Raw genomic sequence first — 16314 nt, 5'->3', positions numbered from 1 at the left:
TATCTGTAGAGAGAGGCAGAAAAACATGAAAAAATCATCAAGTTCCACTACTTGATCTAGAATTTACTTATATGAACCAAAAAAGAACTGTAATTTAACATTTATATGGTATGTTAATGTTGTGATGTTCCAAAGAACAATGCCACAGTCAAGAATGTGTACAACCCTAGCCAGGTTGTCTCAGTGGATAGAGTGTTGGCCTGCAGACCAAAAGGTCCCAGGTTTGGTTCGGTCCAGGGCATGTACCTTGGTTGCAGGCTCCTCCCAGCCTGGGCCCTGGTCAGGGCACATGCAGGAGGCAACCAATTGATGTGTTTCTCTCACATTGACGTTTCTCTCTGTCTTTCCCTCTCTCTTCCACTCTTCAAAAAAAAAATCAATGGAAAAATATCCTCAGGTGAGGATTAATAAACAAACAAAAAACACACACAAAAAAACAAAAAAAGAATGTGTACAGAACCCTGGTTGGTGTTTGTCAGTGGTTAGGGTGTTGACCTGGGCACCGAAGGGTTGAAGGTTTGATTCCAAGTCAACGGCACATACTTGGGTTTCAAGGGCATGTACCTGGGTTGCAGGTTGGATCTCGGGGTGCATGCAGGAGGCAACCAATTGTGTGACACTCACATCGATGTTTCTCCCTCCTGCCCTGCCTCCCTCCCTCCCTTCCTTCCTCCCTTTTACCCACTCTAAAAATTAAAGAAAAAAATATCCTCAGTGAGGATCAACAAACAAAAAGAATACATGCACAATGCTGCAGCCATGATATTGTCCTTTATTTTGACAAATTTGTAAAAGGAAGCTTTAAAATTGAATATACTGAAAAGTTAAATATGCTTGCTGTTAAGAATTTGTACTTCTGGGAAGAGTATACAGAGATCATAGCTCAGTGTGGGAGTAATGGAGATGGGATTACTGTAGTCATATTCAAAGAGTCAGAAGGTAAGACAGTTGGGAGAGCCTCTTGATTCATTGAATACAGTAGGTTTTATACCGGGCCTTAGCTGCTGCTTCTTGCCACATTAAGAGACACTTGGAAACTGGTTCAGAGTCCTGACCAGTTAGGAGCTTGTGATGTTCTTATCCTAATGCATTCTAAGTCAGAAGCCCTGAAACTTTTGTGATGTAGGATTTATTTTTTTTTTTTTACTTGAAATGGCAAAGTGACTAATAACACTCAGAAATATACTGTCCGTGGAACAAAAATGGTTTTTGAATATTATTCAATTTAGTTCACTACATTCCAATGTGGCTTTTCATTCTGTGAAATGAAAAGAATGGAGCATTGTGAAATGATCCTATGCTGCACACCATCTACTGAAACTTAAATTGCCACCTGCAGTAATTTAGAGGCCTTTTTCACTTAGATGCTGACCATGATTACAACCACTGACTGGTCCAATTTTCTCTTTTGTGGGCTCTTGCTTCACCCACCGCCTCCTAAAGGTAGCTTTCCCCATAGGTTCAGACATCTTGCTGAGCAGTCAACCTGGCTAACTCATCTATCCCCACAGCTTCAGTGATCATTTCTATGCGTGAGCCACTCTCCACTCTACCATTTTAGAGTGCTTCCAACTCAACTAATCATCTTCTCCATCCTCCACCCCCAATAATATCTTCCTGTTGTTTTCATTTGTATTAATGGCACACCATTTTCTGGTTACCCAGGCTTTGAACTCCTCTTTCTCCCCCTTATTGTCCTTTAAGTCAATTGTTAAGTTCTGATTCCTTCTATCTCTTACATCTTCCTCTAGTCTTTCCCCACTCTAATTTCTCCCCTATATTACTGGAAGAGAAATCCTCCTGAATTACTACTCCCCAGGTTAAAAAAAAAAAAGCTTTGGTGGCTCATTATGACCTATATCAAAAATCTAAACTCTTTTGCCTGGCATCAATACCCCCAAGCCATTTTGTACATGCTACTTTCTATACAGAATGCCCTCCTTTCTCTATCTCCTTATTAAAATCCGACCCACATTTTAAGGCCCCAGTCCAACACCATCTCTCCATAAAGTCTTCCCTAATCTCAGTAGACAGTAGTGAGCTTGCAGTCCTTTAAACTCCTATCCTTCTCATGATTTCTTCCCCCCTGGAGGCAGAAACTGTGTTGTAAGCATTTTGTAGTTCTCTGCAGAATCTAGCTTAAATAAGCACCCAATAAATCTACATTAAATAAATGAATTAACATAAAGGGCTCTGAGTGAATAAAGTTTATAGGTATCTTTCTATGTTGAAAATAGCACTCCCCAATATTAACTACTTATGTTGATGAAAACAAAGATGTTTAAGGGGTGCTAAAGCAATCTTGGCATTAACCGTTCATATGACTGTTTATAAGCAGTACTTGGATAAGTGATTTACTAAGAGGAAGGGAAGATACAGAACATAAGAATTCCCCCGGCCTTGTTGGATGCGGATGGGGGACAGCATCATCTCTACCTTAAGACTCCCATGTTAAGGCCATTATCATAATATGATCTCCAATCTCTTTAAAATTGTTACCCTCAAAAGTATAGGGCTGGAGTCAGCATATATTTTCTATATAGCTACTTGACCCTCACTTATCACACACTGCCCTGATATTTCCACTCTGCTCACTCTATTATGACTTTAAATAATAGTTATTCAAGTTAGATATCTGGCATGCATCCTTAATACTTCTTCTCCTTCAATACCCAGTAATTGACTTAGGTCCCATCAATTCTACCTTTAAAAAGTATTCACTCATATATGAATGTTCATAGCAGCATTATTTAGTGAGAGCTAATATGTGGAAACAACCCAAATGTCCATTGATAGATAAATGGATAAACAAAATGCGGTATATCGGTACAATAGAATATTATTCAGCCATAAAATGAAATAAAGTACTAATACATGCTGCAGCATGGATTAACCTTCAAAACATTATGCTAAGTGAAATAAATGAGACACAAAAGAATATATATCTTTCTTCTTATATGAAATAGCCAGAATAGGCAAAGTAAACTAGTAGGAAGTAGATTAGTAGTTGCCTAGAGGTGAAGCATAGGCGTCATTCAGAAGAAATGAGAAGTGAATGTTAATGGATACAGGTTTCTTTTGAGGATAGTGAAAATGTTCTAAGATTGATTGTGGTGATGGCTGCACAACTCTGTGAATGTACTAAAAGCCATTGAATTGTACAATTTAAATCAGTGAATTAAAAAAACAACATGGATGTATTTCTACTGCTGCTAAATAAGAAAGTGATGGTATCCTCTTATAGTTAAGAGAATGATAATGTTTAATTTTACTCCATTTTTGTCCTACAACATAGTCAGACACTTAAATTCATTTATGCAGTTAAAATTTTCCTCTATATAGTTTGCAGAGCAAAGGACATTGCGTGGTAAAGGGCTTTATCAGGGGGATCTGTGTATCTGTAGCGTGTATTTATACATGATGCCAATTTCTTGAAGCCTCTAAGCAGCAGTATTTTTCTCTGACTCCTATAAAGTATTCGTTTTGAGTTCCATTTAAAAAAAGAGATGGTAAAAATAAATAAATAAATAAATAAATGGGTGAATTGTATGGTATATGAATTATATATCTCAATAAAGCTGTTATAAAACATTTATATGGCAGTTAAAATTTTATACACACACACACACACACACACACACACATACACACTTTCCATTGCCCGCACCTTAGTCCAAGTTACCACCATCTCATAATACTACCACACAGCCTCTTTACTGGCCTCCTTCTTCTAGTCCTTCCCTCCTATAATACATTCTCCATATAAGAATCAGAGTGATCTTTTAAATTAAATGTTAGTCTCCTGCTTAAAACTCTTCAAGGGCTTCTAATTGCACTTAGGACTAAAATCCATCCTCATTATCATGGCCTGCAAGGGACCAGACAATATGGCATCAGCCTATTTCTCCAACCTTATGTTGTCACTCTCTTCCTTGTTTTGAATACTCCCGAGGTCCTCAAAGAGGCTAAGTTCTTTCCAAATGTAGGACCTGGCATATGCTCCATCCAAAAAGCTCTTCATCCCCTTAGCCTGGACTTATCCATCAGATCTCAACCTAAGCATAACTTCCTCAGAAAGGCTGATCATTACACACACACACCCCAATTAAATCAGGACTCTCTTTATTCAAAGAGCACCATTGACTTTTTTTTCCTTCACAGCACTTCTTCACGATCTGCACCCTCTTCTTTTTTTGTTGTTTTGTTTTGTTTTGTTTTGTTAATCCTCAACCAAGGATATTTTTCCCATTGATTTTTTTTTAGAGAGAGTAGAAGGGATGGGGAGAGACAGAGAGAGAAACATCAATGTGAGAGAGATACATTGATTGGTTGCCTCCAGCATGCCCCCTGACCTGGAGCCAGGGATCAGGCCTACAACCGAGGTACATACCCTTAACTGGAATTGCACCTGGGACCCTTCAGTCCTCAGGCTGATGCTGTATCCACTGAGCCAAACCAGTTAGGGCATTATTTGCACCTTTAAGTTTGTATAATTTGTTTACTGTCAACCTTCCCTGCTACACTGTTAGCTCCATGAGGACAAGTATTGTATGTCTTATTCAAGGTGAAGGGATTAAGAAGTACAGATTGGTAGTTACAAAATACCCATGGGGATGTAAAGTAAAGCATAGGGAATGTAGTCAGTACTCTATAATAATCAAAGCATAGTATGTTAATTAGACCAGACGACCTTCAGGACGAAGCCGGGGCTGTGAGGGAAGCCTGGGTCCCCAGTGCCGGAGGGAAGCTGGTGCCAGCAGCTGGGGGAAGGAAGGCCTACTCTTGCATGAATTTCATGCATCGGGCCTCTAGTATTCTAATAACTACGTATGGTGCCAGGTGGGTACTGGAAATATCAAGGAGAACACTTTGTAAATTATTTAATTGTCTAACCACTATGGTGTACACCTGAAACTAATACAAAATAATATTGAATGTAAACTGTAATTGAAGAATAAAATTTATAAAAACACTGTATATCCAGAACATTTCACTTAATACACATTCCACTTAATATCCGCTGAATGAGTGAATTTTCACAAAACCTTATTCCAACCTGCTACCCTCATTTAGAAGATTTGACCACTACTGTTCGAACAGCCAAACCCTGGCTCAGTTGGTGGGAGCATCATTCTGTGCACCAAAGGGTCTTGGGTTCATCCTGGTCAGGGCACATACCCAGTTCAAGTTCAATCCCCAGATGGGGCACATATGGGACGCAGCCAATTAATGTTTCTCTCTCACATCAATGTCTCTCTCTCTCTCTCTCTCTCTCTCTCTCTCTCATTGATCTCTCTCTCTCTCTCTCTCCCTCCCTTTTTCTCTCTCTAAAATCAATGAAGGCATACTCTCAGGTGAGGATTAAAAATAAGAAAAGAGCCCTGACCAGTGTTGCTCAGTGATTAGAGCGTCAACTGCACAATGAAGGGTTGGGGTTTGATTCCCAGTCAAGGGCACATACCCGAGTTGCAGATTACATTCCCAGGGTGCATGTATGAGACAACCAATCGATATGTCTCTCTCACATCAATGTTTCTCTCTCCTCTCTCTCTCTCTCTCTTCCCCTCCCTCTCTCCCACTCTCTAGAAATCAACTGAAAAAATATCCTCAGTGAGGATTAATAACAATGACAAAAAAGAACAGTCAGAAATGAGATGGAGGGTTGGGTGGGGTATTATTTGTATCAAATATTTTCTGATTGATTTGAAAACACATTTCTTACCTGCTCATTTTTTTGTTTTTTCTGTAACTCAAGCTGCTCCAGCACAGAGTATAAATGATTCTGAAAAACAAATTGTGTAAATAATGCATGCTGAGTCTGGAAAAAAAAAAGAAGAAGAAGAGCCAAGGGAGGCAAACAGTTTGGCAAATAGTTTGATATGTAAGAAAACTGTCAGTCATAACAAAGGAGTACTCTTTTTAAAAGATTTAGAGTATAAAAACTGCACCCCCTAACTACAAGACCATCAATTTGATTTTATATACCCTATGTAGCATTTTTTCTTGTCCTGAAATAAAGGTTAGAAATGCCTCATGTTACATTGTTCTAGTTAGCACAAATCCTTTGATTGTGGTGAACTATTTTTAAAAAGCTGGCTTGGGCCCTAACGGTTTGGCTCAGTGGATAGAGCATTGGCCTATGGACTCAAGGGTCCCAGGTTCGATTCCGGTCAAGGGCATGTACCTGGGTTGTGGGCACATCCCTGGTGGGAGATGTGCAGGAGGCGGCTGATCGATGTTTCTCTCTCATCGATGTTTCTAACTCTCTATCCCTCTCCCTTCCTCTCTGAAAAAAATCAACAAAATATATTTTTAAAAAATAAAATAAAAAATAAAAAGCTGGCTTGGAATTTGGTGTTAATGAATGCCTCCATTTCCCTGCACTAGGTCAGAATATTACTATTCCTAACTATGCTGCATGCAACAACAATACCATATATCTGTATCTTTCAAAGTGTTCACATCTATTATGTCACTTGGTCATTCAACATGCTTCAGAATTCCCTCTCTATAAACAGGAAAGCAAACATGGCATAAACATACATTTTCTTTTAGTTGAAATGTGTATTAATAAAAATAAATCAAGATATTGACTCTTATTCAAAGATGCATAATAAAATTTAAAAACAAATTTAGTTAATTCTCTTTCACTGCAATGAATACATTTTAGTACAAACAACAGGGTTCATCCTATGTCCTACCGCTTTCTGTGGTCCTTGGAAAGTTACTTAACCACTTTGAATTTAAAATCCTTATCTATAAAATGGGAATAGTAACAGTACCTATATTTCAGGGATGTAAGGATGAAATGAGATGATACATGTAAAATGTTAAGTTCTTTCTGTGCCTTTCACATAGGAAATGCTCAATATTGGAAATTATTATTTCAAGTCTCCTGGCTCCTTCCAAAAAATGCTTATGTGACATTATCAAAATTACTCAGATAAAAGGAAGTAGAGCTATTATTAGGGGGCTCTAAGAGGTTGTTTAGCTTCATGAGTGAACAAGAATGCTGCTCAGGGAAGACATGAGTGGAAACCCAAGATGGGATTTTAAAAGTAAGATACCAAGATATCTTTATACCAGCCAACAAGAATTTACCTTCAGTGTCAGGTTTTCCACTTTCTTGATGAGATTCTTTTGTCTTTGTGCTCTGCACTGAATCTCTTGGATCTTTTTCTCCATGTAATGAATATGCTTCCGAATTTCTACGACTAACAGAGATAGACAGAAATTTTATGTATCTAAACACAGCCTAAAATAATGGATTGAAATCCAAATCAACTAAAAGTCCACTATGTCTAAGGGGTATATGCCTGCATGTATGGGCGTCCATGCCCACATTTTCCAAATAAATCCTATATAATAAAGAAAAAATATAAAAGTCCACTACGCATCTGAGCAGTACCCTTTCAAACTTAGCCTTACAACTAATGTATGTTTAGAGTCAATCTTAGGCACTGCCACCCATTCTGTCTCACCCCTTTGTTTTTTCTTCTAACTTACCTATTAAACTGATTCCTTCCTTTGTCTTACACTGGCCAAATTCAATTAACTTGGCCTGTAGCTCCCTTTCCATATTCTCTTCATAATACTGTTCCGCCTCTTCATTATCCTCATAGTAAAATTCTTCTTCTTCATCATCATCATCATCATCATCATCATCATCATCATCCTCCTCCTCTTCCTCCTCCTCCTCGTCCTCGTCCTCGTCCCGGTACTTATCCTTTTCCTCCTCATCATCACTGCTATTGCTAGAATCATTGAGTATCCTCCGAAGCATATGATATTCTATTGGTTTTAAGCAAGAAAAAGGTGAAACTACCTGAAACTTTTCAACTGACTTCCATTCCAGCTGCCATTGTACTTCTTCACCTCAAATTTACTGGGCAATCAATGAATTTTTTAAAATATATTTTTATTGATTTCAGAGAGGAAAGGAGATGGGGAAAGAGATAGAAACATCAATGATGAGAGACTCAATGATTGGCTGCCTCTTGCACACCCCCTATTGGGGATCAAGTCTGAAACCCAGGCATAAGGCCTGACCAGGAATCAAACCGTGACCTCCTCATTCATAGGTTGATGCTCAAGACTGAGCCATGCCAGCTGGGCTAACCAATGAATTTTATAAGTAATTTTTCTTGTAGGAATATTAGTCCCTTCAAAAAAACAAGGACAGGAAATATAAAACAATGTAACATTCATTCATGTATTAAATGATCAAGATATTTAGAGAATCTAAGGGCCCATAGAAATTTTAATACCATAGATTGATGAGAGATTAGAACCGCAATCAAAAACCCACAAAGTACTGAGTGACCAATAAGCAGAAAGAAGGGCAAAGTCATCCTTCTCCTGTAATTGGCCTGTAAGTCTATAGAGAGTAGTCTTGCACAGCATCATCACCTACCCTCTCTGAAGCTCCTGTTTTTTGCCTTTATTAAAATACCTGGTGAGCTATCACCCCGCTTATAGCCACTTGTTCCTGGGGACATCTCAAAGCTTGGAACAGAGCCTTTACTTTCAATTTCCTTGGTTTCACCTTCAGCAATTACTTCCCATCCTGAAAGGGGCGGTCAAGGAAAAAAGCAGAAAGAAAGGAGAGGATGCCATTGAAAGAGAAGAGGCTCTCTGCAGAAAGTGCTATTTATTTTAATCCAACTTTAGGCCTTTCTATCCAGATTCCTAGTATGGAGAAGTGCATTATATTGAATTACACAAGTACTGGTAAATAAAATTTTATTTTATGAATTCACTGTTCCTAGCTAGAAAGTAACATTTCCAAAAATCTTAAGTTCTATACATCAAAATCAGCACATAAGTACCAGAAGTGAGGGCTTGTCAGCAAGTACATATGGAATGGAACAGACTACACATATCATATCTATATATATAAAACCCTAATATGCAAATAAACCAAACAGCAGAACTGAACAACCAGTCGCTATGACGTGTGCTGACCACCAGGGGGCATGCGCAGAACATGGCAGGCATCAGCAACAGGCGGCAGAGCACAGAACATGGCGGGCTTTGGCCGTGGTGAACTGGTGGAGCAGGTGAGTGGGAGCGCCAAACCAAGACAGGGCACCAACCGCTGTCATCGGGGCGAGCCTCTGGTAGTTACTGAAAATTCTTTGTTCCCACACACTGTGATTCCATTGAGTGGGTGTGAGCAGTGGCTGCCGGCCCTGATCAACCCTCAGGGCTTTTCCATCTCCCCCTGCTCCTGAGGAGTGATTGAGTCTGGCAGCTGCCGCTTGCACCTGCTGCTGGTGCCAGCCCCAATTGCTTTGCGCCAGCAGTGGGTGCGAGTGGGGCCAGTGCCCTCAGCGCATGGGAGCAGCAGCAGCAGGAGAGGGGCTGCTGGCAGACAGGGAACCAGGGGCCGTGGTGGGAGGGGCCAGAAAGGGGTGTGGAGGATGGGCTGAGGCCTGTCCCTGTGCCCACTGCAGCCTCACGGCCCACAGTTCCTGTCAAAGTGCATGAATCCGTGCACTGGGCCCCTAGTTTAATACAAAAGGATACGGACACTGACAGCTTCAGCATCAGAGTACAGCAGTCTTTTCACTTCCTTTTCTGAATCAGGAGAGTCAGTGCCCTGTACCAAAGTGGGGGGTAGGAGGAATATTAGTAATATCATTTAACACCCTGTATTTTCCAGGAAAGCCCTTTTCTACATACAAATTCAAATAATTAACCCTCTTTAAGATATCCATCCAAATTTATACTTTAAGTAATGCTATTCATGAAGGAATCTTTTTTAAATATATTTTTATTTATTTCAGAGAGAAAGGGAGAGGGAGGGATAGAAATATCAATGATGAGAGAGAAACATGGATCGGCTGCCTCCTGCACACCTGCATGTGCCCTTGACTGGAATCAAACCCTGGACCCTTCAGTCAGCAGGCTGACACTCTATCCACTGAGACAAACCAGCTAGGGCTACGAAGGAATCTTGACCAGGTTCTAGATTTGTGTATGTTAAGCTTATTCTTTTTCCCAATCAAATTTCTTGAGACATTTAATCTTTTTAACCTGCAACTCTATGTTAAAGACCTGTTTCAGAGGTGCAACCCTTAGGCCTCAATTTTTAATTACTTGCCTTGACCCACACTGGCAAAGAACTATAATTCCTTATTTGTTATTTAGAAGTAATTTAGTTTAAAATCCAAATTCCCAGATTCCACTTCCCCACATCTTTATTATTTATATATTTTCCTATTAAAAGATGGGTCTTAGCTATGTGTTCTCCCTTAAACCAGTTTTAGATAATCATCTCCACAGCAACCGATTTGTCATGCCACAGATAGAAATTAGAACTTTGAGGGGGGATAGTGATTGCAAACAACTGCTGGTAAAAAGTGAGCCCTGACTTATAAAAAATGGCATTTTAAATAAATATCAGAGAAAAAAGGCTGATTAGAATACAAGGGGTCACTGGCCAAACTATATCTTTTCCTGTAGGAGTTATCAGACATTAAACAATGAATTCATTTTTCAATGAATCAACTTCAGTGTTTGTGTGGGAGTGAGGTTTAGTGGTGAGAAGGCTTGAAAGTAGCTTTTATGATTTTTTTATCTGTTTGAAATTAATAAGCTATGAAATAAAACATACTAAGGGCAAACAATAAGGTTATATTATGACTGCCACCTCAGTAAAGCTGACTTCTTTGACTTGTTTGAAATCAACCAGCTATAAAATAAAATATAATAAACAATGAAGTTATAGTACGATTGTCATACTTCACTAAGGCTTAAAGAGTCTAAAACTATTCTTAACTTAGGTTTACATTTAGTAGGCATTCAATGAATGCTGTAGACTGACAATATAAAAGCCAAGGCAGCCATGTTCAAAGATTGAAAGACTAGTAAAGATGTAAATTCTCCTCAGATTAATCTATAGGTTTGATGCAATTCCTTATCAAAATTCCAACAAGACTTTTCTATAGACATAGACAAACTTATTCTAAAATGTAATATGTAATCTTTTAAAAATATGTTTTTAAATTGGTTTTAGACAAGAAGGAAGGGAGAGAGAGAGAGAGAGAGAGAGAGAGAAACATTAATGAGAAACAACTGGCTGCCTCCTGAACACCCCCCACTGGCATCCAGCCCAAAACCTTGGCATGTGCCCTGACGGAATCAAACCAGTGACCTTTGGTGCATGGGACGACACTTAACCAACTGTGCCACACTGGCTGGGCTTATTCTAAAATTTATATGGAAAGGTACAGGCTGTCTAAAAGGTTAAAACAATCTTGACAAAGAAAAAAAAAGTGAGAACAGTCATCTTGATTTCAAGACATTATATAACTACATGTGATATCAATGGAAGGATCAACACATTGATTAATACAACAGAACAAGGAACCCAGAAAAAGACTCACACAAATATACCCAACCAATTTTTGACAACGGTATAAAAGAAATACAATAGAGGAGGGATAGGCTTTTTAACAAATGGTGCTGAAGCAATTGGACAAGTAAAGGCAAAAACAAACAAACAAACAACAACAACAAAACAAAAAAACCTTGAACTAAACCTTATACCTCTTACGAAAATTAACTCCAAAACAAATTGTAGAATTAAATGTAAAATCCAAACTTTTTAGAAAAAAATATATAGAAAAAAATCTTGAGGATCTGGACTGTGCAAAAAGTTTTTTGGCTTGACACAAAAAGCAAGACCCTTAACGAGAAAAATCAATAAATTGGACCTCATTTAAAAAAAACAACAACTTTTGGTCTTTGAAAGATCCTATGAAGAAGATGAAAGACCAGCTACAGACTGGGAAAAAATATTGCAAACCAGATATCTGACCCCCCAAAAACACCCTAATATTTAGATCATAACTCTCAAAACTCAACAATTTAAAAAATCAATTTAGAAAATGGGTGAAAGGCATGAACAGACATTTGACTGAAGTGGATTAAGTAGACAGCAAATACGCAAACAAGAGAATGTTCAACATCATTAGTCATCAGGGAAATGCAAATTAATATCACAAGGAGATCGCTACACATCTATCAGAATGGCTAAAATAAAAAATAGTGACAACACCTAATGCTGGTGAGGATATAGAGAAGGTAGTTCACACATACTGGTACATTGCTGGTGGGAATGTAAAACGGTACAGCCACTCTGGAAAACAGTCTGGCAGTTTCTTATACAATTAAACATGCAACTACCATATGACCCAACAATTGCACTCCTGGTCATTGATCCCAAAGTAACGGATGCTATGTTCACACAAAAACCTGTTCACAGCTTTACTTATAATTATCAAAAACTGGAAACAACCCAGATGTTCTTCAATGGGTGAACAGTTAAACTGTGGTACATTCATACCATGAAATTACTCAGCAATAAAAGGGAATGAACTATTGATACATGCAACAACTTGCACAGATATTAAGGAAACTATGCTGAGTGGAAAAATGCCTATCTTAAATGTTATATATTGTAGGTTTCCATTTATATAACATTCTCAAAATGACAAAATTATAGAACATGTTAATGATTGCCAGGGGTTAGAGACTAGGGGTATAAGGTAGGTGGGAGGTGAGTGTGACTATAAAATGGCAAGATGAGGGATTCTTATGGTGTCAGAACTTTTTAGTATCTTGACTGTGTAGGTTTATATAGTATAAAACTGCAGACAACTAACACACACAGAGGAGTAGAAGTAAAACTGGAGAAATCTAAATAAGATTAGTGAATTGTAATAATGTCAATTTCTTCTTTGTGATATTGTACTATAATTTTGCAAAGAAAAAGTTATAATGGGGAAACTGGGTAAAGTGTACATGGTAACTCCCTTTTTTTCTTACAACTGCACGTGACTCTACAATTATTTAAAAATAAAAACAGTTTAATTAAAAAAATAAAACCAAACTACAATACACCAGTAGCTTGCTCATGGTTCTAAAAATCTGAGGTAAGGTTAGGAATATAACCACAATTCCCAAATCTCAGGTTCTGCATGGGTTCACTTTAAAACTAAATCTTGTAATTGAAAACTAAAAGCATTAGCAGAAGTTTCAAATTCAAGACACAACCAGATACCTAAAGGACTAGCCTATAACCTCAAGGATCAGGTTGGTATTTTGTTCACTATATATTCCCAATTGCTAGCACACAGTGGCATTTAGCTCACATTCAATAAATGTTTATCGAACATATAAATGAATGAACAATTAATCCCCAATCATGTCTTTTCCCCTCCCCCACACCCTGCTAATAATCCTTTCCCAATCCACCCAGTAGGCACAGAAATAGCATGCAACTAACCTTTCTTCTTGTTTTGCGGAACCTTTTCTTTCTGACATTCTTAAGTGGTGGAGTAACTAAAATAAATTTAACATAGTGAAACATATATAATATTAATGGTAGTCACATATCTATCTGAATTTTATAAGGAGAAATGTCATGTTCTAAACTACTGGCTGATTATATGACTCTTTCCTTAAAGAATGTCTGGATGCCTAATGAACCAAACACCCAAGTGTGGTAAATGGGTCTCTGGTTCACAAGTAATTAGGATTCAACAGATAAATGTAGTCAGCCACAATGAGCAAAAGGGCTGGTGACTTACTGCCATGCTTCCAGCCATATTTTTTCCGTCTCTCCTTTTCCTTTTTCTTGATTTCTTTAAGATCAGTAGAGGTAACTGCTTCTTCCGGAGGAGAGTGGAGACCACAATCCTCAGTGCACACAAGCATCTACATTTAACAAAAACAAAGATGTTGACTATGGACACAAACCTTGGGTTAGTAATGAATCATGATCATTCTTACCACCAGAAGTCCTAGAGCAGGGGTCCTCAAACTTTTTAAACAGCGGGCCAGTTCACTGTCCCTCAGACCATTGGAGGGCTGGACTATAGTTTTAAAAAAAACTATTAACAAATTCCTATGCACACTGCATATATCTTATTTTGAAGTAAAAAAAACAAAACAGGAACAAATACAATATTTGTATTTGCATGTGGCCCATGGGCCGTAGTTTGAGGACCCCTGTCCTAGAGCATAGAAGTAAGGACAATGTTACTTGACATTTCCAGAAAACCAAGTATTACATACATTCATATTCATTCTCTCTGTGTCTTGGCATGTGGAATCTGTATGTGGACTTTGAGTGGGTATTTTTTAGCTTGAGTGTTTAACACTGTAGAAGAAATATGGTTAAAACAGATATATCCTAGCATTTTGATTTAGAAAGAAAACAAAAAAACAAGAGATGATAAGAATCAGCGTAAATCTCAACAGTTAAAAGCATACTGTTTTATCAGAGAGTTCAGAAGAAATCCCAGATGTTCATATCTAGATATATAAAAGCCTAAGCAACCATCCGACCATTGACCATTGGACTGTTTGACTGGTAGCTATGACTTGCAAGATCACCAGGGGGGCAGACGCTCAACGCATAGCCATGGACACATGGAACAGACTGATGAATCTCAGAGAGAAGTGGGAGGGGGGAGGGCATGAAGAGATTAACCAAAGATCTTATATGCATACTAGAGGCCCGGTGCATGGATTCGTGCACTGGTGGGGTCCCTTGGCCAGGCCTGTGGGGATCGGGCTGAAATGGGCCTGGTGCTCATCTGCAGAGTGAGTGACATTCCTCCAGCCGGTGGGGTCCCTTGGCCTGGCCTGAGGGGATTAGGCTGACACCCACTCTCTGACATCCCCCGAGAAGTCCCAGATTGAGAGGGGGCATGGCCCAGCCCAAGGGACCCCACCAGTGCATGAATCCATGCACTGTGCCTCTAGTATTTCAAATAATTAAAATCACTAGAGATGGCAAACAGGGAGCTCTAAAAGCTACTTGGATAAAATAAAATAGTGAAAAGTTATGAATAAAACACTAAACCAGAACATGCCATTGTATTTCTGTACAGTTGAGCTGGGAATTAGAAATGACAAGCAGCCATTCACAAGTGTAAAGAAGCACTGAAAGAAATAGAAAAGGGCCCTGACTGGGCAGCTCAGTTGGTTAGAGTGTTATCCCAATATGCCAAGGTTGTAGGTTCAATCCTTGGTCAGGGCACATACAAGAATCAACCAATGAATGAATGCATAAATATGTGGAACAACAAATTAATGTTTCTCTCTCAAATCAATACATAAAAACAAGGAGAGAAAAGGAGGGAGAAAGGGATTCCTGGAAGGATGTGAGAGCTAGGAGACTAAGAAAACTCATCCATACCTGGGAAATATCTGCCGTTTTATAAAACATTTTATTGTCAAGAGTCTTCAGACTTCCAATAACGCAAGGCAAGTCAACCACCTTAGCAGTTAGTGAGACATCTTTCACCTCAACAGCTGCATGACGTCCATCAGCTAAAGAGAAGCAGGAAAGATTAAAGTTGACATCTTCCCAATGTACTCTTAAACTTCCTAGGGTTTGAATAACTAAGATGTGTGTGGGATAAACTAGTCTTTCAGTGAAGTCTACTATTTCTCATTATGCTAGAACTAGGGGCCCAATGCACAAATTCCTGCACCTTAAAAGGAACCGTGGGCAGCAAGGCTGCAGTGGGCACAGGGGCAGGTCTCAGCCCATCCTCCTCACCCGACCCGGTCCCTCCCATCATGGCCCCTGGTATCCTGTCAGCTGGCAGCCCCGCTCCCTCCACCGCCACTCTCACACGCTGAAGACATGAGCCCCGCTTGCATCCAATGATGGCACAGAGCGAATAGGGCCGGCACCAGCAGTGGGTGCGAGCAGGGCCAGCGCCATCAGTGGGTGCGAGTGGCAGCTGCTGCCCCAATTGCCCCTCAGGAGTAGGGGGATGTGGAGTAGCCCTCAGTGGTGATCAGGGCTGGCAGCCACTACTCACACCCTCTGATGGTGCCGAGCAATCAGGGCCAGTGCCAGGCGCTGGCAGCAGGTGCAAGTAGCAGCACTGGCACCAGCAGCGGGTGCTAACGGGGCCGGCGCCAGCAGAAGGTGGGAGCACTGGGCAGGACCGTTGTGGGGAGCCGCTATAGGGTTAAGCCTCGGACTGACCTGTTGGCAAAGTCACAAACAAGTCCCAGCTTAGAGGGCACAGTCCTCTTAGCATAATTAGGCTTGACCTTATAAGGCTCCCTAGATCTTATCTGGGAAGCTAATGGGCTGAGGGAGGTGCAGGAAGTGGCCAAAACAAGTGAAATTCACAAGAACAGTATAACTATGGTAACCACTACCTTGTTTACCTCTGACTATAAAATAAAGGCTTAGTTTGCCTCTGGATCTTTCACTGTGGTCTCATCCAGGCACAGGAAGATCCACGAAGACTAAAGAGAGCTATGCTGGTCATCTGA

At 39.7% G+C, this 16314-nt stretch overlaps 1 protein-coding gene across 1 annotated transcript in view; it reads right to left on the bottom strand.

The window, feature by feature from the left end:
* Positions 1 to 5642: 5642 nt before the first annotated feature.
* The window catches only part of TAF7L (TATA-box binding protein associated factor 7 like), a 14976-nt gene continuing 4304 nt past the window's right edge, over positions 5643 to 16314 (bottom strand). Inside the window, exons 3-11 of the mRNA XM_006764279.2 lie at positions 15215 to 15348; positions 13599 to 13725; positions 13295 to 13350; positions 10655 to 10696; positions 9529 to 9601; positions 8453 to 8566; positions 7507 to 7791; positions 7102 to 7214; positions 5643 to 5782 (exon numbers count right to left, since the gene is read on the bottom strand). Of these exons, the coding sequence (XP_006764342.1) occupies positions 5684 to 5782; positions 7102 to 7214; positions 7507 to 7791; positions 8453 to 8566; positions 9529 to 9601; positions 10655 to 10696; positions 13295 to 13350; positions 13599 to 13725; positions 15215 to 15348 (1043 nt within the window). The 3' untranslated portion in view covers positions 5643 to 5683. The remainder of the gene's footprint in view (positions 5783 to 7101; positions 7215 to 7506; positions 7792 to 8452; positions 8567 to 9528; positions 9602 to 10654; positions 10697 to 13294; positions 13351 to 13598; positions 13726 to 15214; positions 15349 to 16314) is intronic.

The sequence above is a fragment of the Myotis davidii genome, unplaced genomic scaffold, assembly GCF_000327345.1.
Source record: "Myotis davidii unplaced genomic scaffold, ASM32734v1 scaffold1241, whole genome shotgun sequence".
Classification (NCBI taxonomy): Eukaryota; Metazoa; Chordata; class Mammalia; order Chiroptera; family Vespertilionidae; genus Myotis; species Myotis davidii.
The sequence above is the reverse complement of the archived record's forward strand: the minus strand, read 5'-3'. Positions and strand labels throughout refer to the sequence as shown.